Source organism: Gavialis gangeticus, unplaced genomic scaffold (assembly GCF_001723915.1).
Source record: "Gavialis gangeticus isolate Ggan-Ray unplaced genomic scaffold, GavGan_comp1, whole genome shotgun sequence".
NCBI classification, from domain to species: domain Eukaryota; kingdom Metazoa; phylum Chordata; order Crocodylia; family Gavialidae; genus Gavialis; species Gavialis gangeticus.
The window spans coordinates 132,508,924-132,515,577 of record NW_017729022.1 but is presented as its reverse complement, the minus strand read 5'-3'; the positions used below and the strand labels follow the sequence as shown (position 1 = coordinate 132,515,577).

The following is a 6,654-nucleotide window of genomic DNA, read 5'->3' as shown; positions in this document are numbered from 1 at the left end:
CCCCCCCAACCCCCCTCCCCTGGATACTGGCAGTACAATGAATTGTGACCAGTTTTATGTCCATCTCCTAACCCAAAAAGAAGGCTTCCTGAAACTGTCCTACTGTTAAAAAGATGTTCCTTTTTGGGTAATAACCAAGCAAAGAAAGAGTCAGACCAACAGAAAAGTTTTAGGAACCACTTGTTTTCCATATATGCTTTCCTGAAAAACACAATTTCATGCTAACAAAAATAGATATTCTTCCTGCCTAAAGCTGGAAATACTACTGAAATACAAGACAAGATTCACAGTGTAGTCTACTGAAACTCTACTACTATTTTTTTTATATTCCAAAGGAGTATTATCCAACTTTCATCCACTTTGAACAATATTCATTTAATAACCTTCACTTCAGTCTAAGAAAAACTGAAAAGTCCATGGTGATAAATTAAAAACACTGAGAAGTTACAAATGTTGAATAATGTTCTATTTTATTCTTGTTAAAATGACTTCAGGATGTTTATGCAATTCCTGTAAATACTGTAGACAGCAATATGGAAACAGTTCATAAAAAATAACACATTTCAGGATCGTTACTTAATTATGGATTTTTGATTTGGCAAAATTCATATGCAAATACACAGGAATGAGATATTTATCATCAGAATATTTCCAAATTAAGGGCCTAAAATCTTGCAGCCCTCATGAAGAGAGAAATTCAGTGACTTCAATGGGAGTTTAGTTGTAGCACCCCTAAATACATTAGCATTTGAGTCATACATAACAGCTGGCTATTTCACCTATACATTGATATAAAAAAGCAAAGTGAAATGAATTGTTCATTCTAGTTAGCATGCAATCTAGCATGTGGTCTCTTGAAATGAGGAGGACACACTTCCAGTAATGTTGGACAGTATCAGTGAGTCCACAAATGATTGAGGGGGCCCATCCAAAATCTGCGTTTGACTGCGGACATGGCAAAGTTCTGGGAGGAAGGATAGTGAGGTGAGCTTGCTCAGAAAGATCAGTGCCTTGGTGTATATCATGGCACCACTGAGGACAATTCAGTGCTCAAGTCCCCCAAGTATTCATGTTAATATTGTATTTCTTCAGATTGGCATTCCAGGTGCTCTTGAATCTCTTCTTTTGCCCATCCTGAGTAGTGACCACTGGTGAGTTGGGACTACAGAACCTGTTTTGAGAGCCAGTTGTCAGGTATCCTTATGACATGCCCTATCCAACAGAACTGGTGTCATATAAACATGGCTTCAATGCTGTTAGTATTTACTTAAGCCAGAACACTGGCATTCAACTCACCATTTTTTCCAATTGATTTGGAGGATTTTCCAAAGACATTTGCATTCCTAATGGTAACATTCCAAAGCTTTCAGGTTCTTCCAATGCATCATCTAAGTTTTACACCCATCTAACAGGGTAGCGGTAACAACAGCCTGGAATATGAAAAGTAGGGTTTGGTCCTGATGTCATGATCATCAAAAGACCATTTCAAAGATGTCCAAAGGGAACAATAACAGATTGTATCCAGTGTAATAAGCCATGTGATTAGAAAGAGGCCTTTGCTGCAAAATTCAGACCCATTTTGGGGTAAGATTTTGAACTGTATTCACTACAGATACAGATTTCTGAGCTCTTCTTTACAATTTTAAAAGCACCCTCTAGTGCTGTTCTCAAGAATCTGTAACACTATGATTAAAATAATTTTAGAAGGTTCGTCAATAGAAAAAAAAAAGTGGTATGTTAAAAAAAAGTGACACTTAAATTTTGCTACCACCTATTTTACAGTTTTTAAATACGGACCTGTACAATTTGGATGCAGAATATCAACTTCATTTCTTTGCATGATTCTTCTTTTTCAGCAATCCCTCACCATCAAGAATGATTGTCTTCCATGACTTTCTTATCTGTGGGTCCATAAATGGGTGATGAGGCCAATATGGGATTAACAGGCTCTGCTGCAACTAGGGCAAGTGTTTCCAAATGTTTGCCTTCATTGATTTTAAGTGCAGTAAAAGTGATCCCATTGGACATGGTTATCTAGTCAAAAAGAAGGTAGAGAGGCTATGTTTAGTGCACCTTTTCTAGCTCCCTCTTCCTGTGGGGTGAGTAGAGTGGATTCTGAAGAGAGCTGTTCAGTCACAGTTACAGCTGTCGAATCATACTCCTGTCCTCATCCAAGCGCTAGATGACCTTCTTGTAACATGCCAGTTCATGACCAGGAGCTTCCATACCTCAAAATCCTGCTCTCATCATCACTAGCTGGTTGCTAAAGGGCTTGAAATATGTGCTGGGAAAGTAGTTTTCATGGAATATACCTGCGTATGATTCCTTTTATCATGGAGAAGGTGCTGCACATCAACTCCCACACAGTTCTTAACATGAACAGGACCTTAATCCAATGGTAAGCAAGCCAAGACAACTGGAGATTTTATTCTGCTGCAGTCTTCATCTGCCTTTAGAGCCACTGAGATTCTAACATCCTCTTCTGCCTGCTCTGCCATTGAGGACTTGTAGACCTATGGCTGGGGGCTGGGCAGGCTTATTATAGTTGTGATCTGTACTCTCCATGTCACAGCACCATCAAAGGAGATATGTGGCTCTTCAGGAGGGAAAACATTGCCATTTGCTGACCCCACCACATCCTGGTGGTGCTGTCACTACTTGGTCGGCAACTGCTTAAACATCAGAATTACCCCTGCTTATTTCACAGCTAACCTTTCCTATAGGTCATTCCTCTATCCGCCACCTGTAGATTGGGTAGGTAACCGAACAGTTCTGCTGCCAGCTTCTATGATAAAGGTGATGTTCACTGTGGATGGGAGGGAGAGCAGCCGATTTGATTTATATTGACTTCAGCAAGGCTTTTGACACCAGCTCTTATGACATTTTTCTTAACAAGCTAAGGAAATACACATTAGACCAAAGTCTGTAAGATAAACACAAAACTCGTTAGATCACCATGCTCAACAAGTAGTCACCCATGGCTCAATGTCTAGTTGGGAGTGGTATGAAGTAGGGTTCCCCAGGGGTCTGTCATGGGTCCAGTATTGTTCAACATAATCATTAATGATTTGGATGATGGGATTCAGTGGAGGCTTAGCAAATCTGTGGATGATACCAACTTGGGTGGAGCTGCAAATACTGTGGAGAGCAGAGCTAGGATCCAGAATGACCTGAGTAGACTGGAAATATGGCCTACAGTCACACAATCAAAGAAGATTCAACAAGGCCCAAGCGCTAAGTCCCGCATTTGGGACAGAATAATTGCATGCATAAATGCAGACTGGAAAATTACTGGCTAGGCTGTAATACAGTAGAGAAGGACCTGAAAGTTACTGTGGATCATAAGCTTAAACATAAGCCAACAGTGTGCTCTCACTGCAAAAAGAGCAACAGCATCCTGGGTTGTATTAACAGGAATATCACTTTCAAATCAAGAAAAGTGATTTTTTCTGTTGTATTCAGCACTGGTGAAGCCTCCTCACTTGGCGTATTGCATTTGATTTTGGGCTCCACACTTGAAGGAAGATGTGGACATGTTTAAGAGAGTTCGGTGCAAAGCAACACAAATGATTAGAGGCCTGAGAAGTATGATGTATAAGGAAAGGCTGAAAGAAGTAGAATTATTTAGTCTGGAGAAAAGAAAAAAAACTGAGGAGGGATTTGATGGCAAATCTTCAAATATCTGAAGATGATTTAAAAAAAAAAAAGCCATGGAGATGGGGTAAAAGAGGAAATTTAGGTTGTAGATTAGGAAGAACTTTCTGACTATGAAGATGGTCAGAAACTGAAACAGTTTACCTAGTGAAGTTGTGGAATCTCCATGCTTGGAAACTTTCAGGAGCAGATTAGACACTTGGCTGAGATGATTCAGTCAGGGATGATCCTGCCTTGAGAAGGGAGCTGGAATAGATGAACTCATGAGGTCCCTTCCAGCCCTACTTTCCTATGATCCCATGAACTCGAAGAAACAGGACTGCAGAGAAACTCCAACACAGGTTAACTTGGAATCTTGGGACTCTAAACTGAAATTACACTGTTTGTTCATCCAGTTAAGGTTTGCTAAAAAGGGAAAGGAACATCACAAACTCTTCAGAATAAACACTGCTATAATACTGGAAATATTGCTAGTACAACAAAAATGAGGAAAGAAAGTGGATCTCTTTAGGAAAATGATCCTAAATACGAATTATGGGGTACCATCTTTATTGCCTCAGCAATTTCCTTCCTGTGGGACTGCACAGATGAAGTCTTCCTGTGCTGCTGATTCCAGGCAGCACAAACCATTGAAGGCGCATGGAACACTTGACTAAAATTAGCCTAAAAATCAGCCTAAAGTTAGCCTAAAATCAGACCAAAACAAGGTTCTTTTGTCTATGAACAACTTAAGTCCACATACAGTTTTCTGACCTAGGATTATGCAGAGCTTTAGTCCTTACTTTGAAACCACTTTTCATCCAGGGAAGTCTTAACAGGGTTGAGTTCTGGGGAAGAGAAGAGTTGCATATAGAGGTTCCCGACATCCTGTTGGAGCCAAGTGATCAACTCCCTTACTTCAGTTTTGACATCATTTAGAAGCCACTGCTTACCCAGTCCCCAGACCAGAAGTCCTAATTATTACTTCCTCCTAAGCCCAGTTTTTCCCTCACACAGAACAGCAGCAAGATGCTAACTCTTTCAGCTTTGCTGGGTTAACCACAAAGGCTTTTAAAACCCCCACTCCTTACCATTATTGCTATCCTTTGCAGATGCACTTTGATACCTAAATACATTTCTCAGTCTTTTATCACATTAATTAAAATGACTTAACTGGGACCACTTTTTTTTACCTTTTCAATAGTACCATTCAAGTCAACTTGTGAACATGTCCAAGTTCAACTACGTCAGTCATTGCTGAGAGAAGGCAAAATTCTCCATCTATTCTAAAGAAACCGTGAATAATCAGCTCCAGAAATAATTATAAGCATTTCAGACTAGAACTAACCCCTTAAAATCATGCTATTTCTATTGAGGTAATAATTGAGTCTCAGTGTTTTTAGACTCTATATAAACAATGAAAGAGTCCCTAACAAAGAGAGCTCATAATTTAAGAAATGCTTACTTGTTGATTAGATGTAGAAAGTTAATGAACAGTAATAAATCACATGTCCATAAATAATTTCCCAATTCGGGTCCACTTTAAACTGTGAAGACTTAACCCTAAAATTTGCTACAATTTATATAACCTTCAATTCTGACAGTTCACAGGGTAATGCAATTTTGCTCATATAGCTTTATTCTCTGTCACATTTAGAGCATGACCATCACAATGAAGCCGTAACCAAGAATTTGAATTAACTAGGGGTGCGCTGATAAAGATTTTTTGGGCTGATACTGATGGCCAATTATAAACTAGACATACTGGTTAATACCGATCCGATTGCTGATATGCAGCCCAGCAGCTTGGAGCAACGTCCAGCCAGTAAGTCTGTTGGGGGTGGGGGAAGGGGCAAGCTATGGGGAAGCATGGTCATGCTTGAAGATAGGCTGCAGATACAGGCGGACCTGGACAGGCTGGAGAGTTGGGCTGATCAGAACCAGCTTGGGCGACTCATCCAGGGATGGGGAGGAGAGGGCTGGCTTCCTACGCCACATGCACCTTGGAGGAGGCATGGGGGACATGTGCCTCCTGGGTTTGTGCATGGGGCAAGGCCAGGTTGGCCGCTGCGGCAAATCCATGAAGCACACACCCCCCATGCCTTCCCTGGGGGTGCAAGTCATGGCAGAAGCTGCTCCCCCTTCCCATTCCCCACGAACCACCCGCTGCTCCGTCCTGAGTTCCACCCCAGCTGGGCAGCACCTGCCCCTGGCCCACTTCTTCCCTCACTGTGGGGGCTGCGATCTGCCCTACCCCCCCACACCCTTTCCCTCCCCTACACTGAGTTACCCGCCAGACACTGTTCTCCACACTGCCAGGCTGGATTCCTGGCCACATGCAGCAGCCGCGCGCATGGATGCAGCATTTAAATCGGCGACATTATCAACCACATTGGTCAAGAACAGCAGATTGCCAATAATGTCAATTTTCCTTTTATTGGTGCTGACACGATATGAACCAATGTATTGGTGGTGCACCTGTAAAATTAACTTAGTATACTGAATAAGGACAATAGATCCTCCAAAGTGTAGCAGCATGTGGGTGAAACAATTCCTTTGTAAATGAATTTTTGAACACACACACACACACACACACACACTTACTTAAAAAGGCCACTTACTTTATAGACTGCCAGTCCACAGTAATTGTTAAAGAAGAGCTTCTATCTGCAGTGAATGATCGGCCATGGCATTCAGGAATAGGACACTGCAACAGGATTAATTCATGATCAGGTCTGAGTTAAGTCAAATAGTTCTCTTTACTGCACAGTTTAAATTACAATATTTGATTCCAAGGCTGGGGGGAGGGGGTAAAAATCAGTACACTATATGCAGTTCATAAACCACATAAGGGAAAAAAAGCTATAGTTAAAGAAACTGTACTTGTAAAGATTAGAACTATTAACTAAAGTGGGCACGATTAAAAGAGAATTCACATAGTGAAGATATAGAGTAACAGTGGGACACATGATTTTTTTAATGTACCAATAACTTAGTTTAACTTGCAGAAATCTTCTATTC

General features: G+C 41.0%; 1 protein-coding gene across 5 annotated transcripts in view; it reads right to left on the bottom strand.

Annotated features, from left to right (window-relative positions):
* MCM8 (minichromosome maintenance 8 homologous recombination repair factor) overlaps positions 1-6,654 on the bottom strand; it is a 39,186-nt gene that overhangs the window by 23,875 nt on the left and 8,657 nt on the right. For all 5 annotated transcript variants that reach the window (XM_019516202.1, XM_019516206.1, XM_019516203.1 and 2 more), the window contains exon 8: positions 6,255-6,340. In XM_019516202.1, the coding sequence (XP_019371747.1) occupies positions 6,255-6,340 (86 nt within the window). The remainder of the gene's footprint in view (positions 1-6,254; positions 6,341-6,654) is intronic.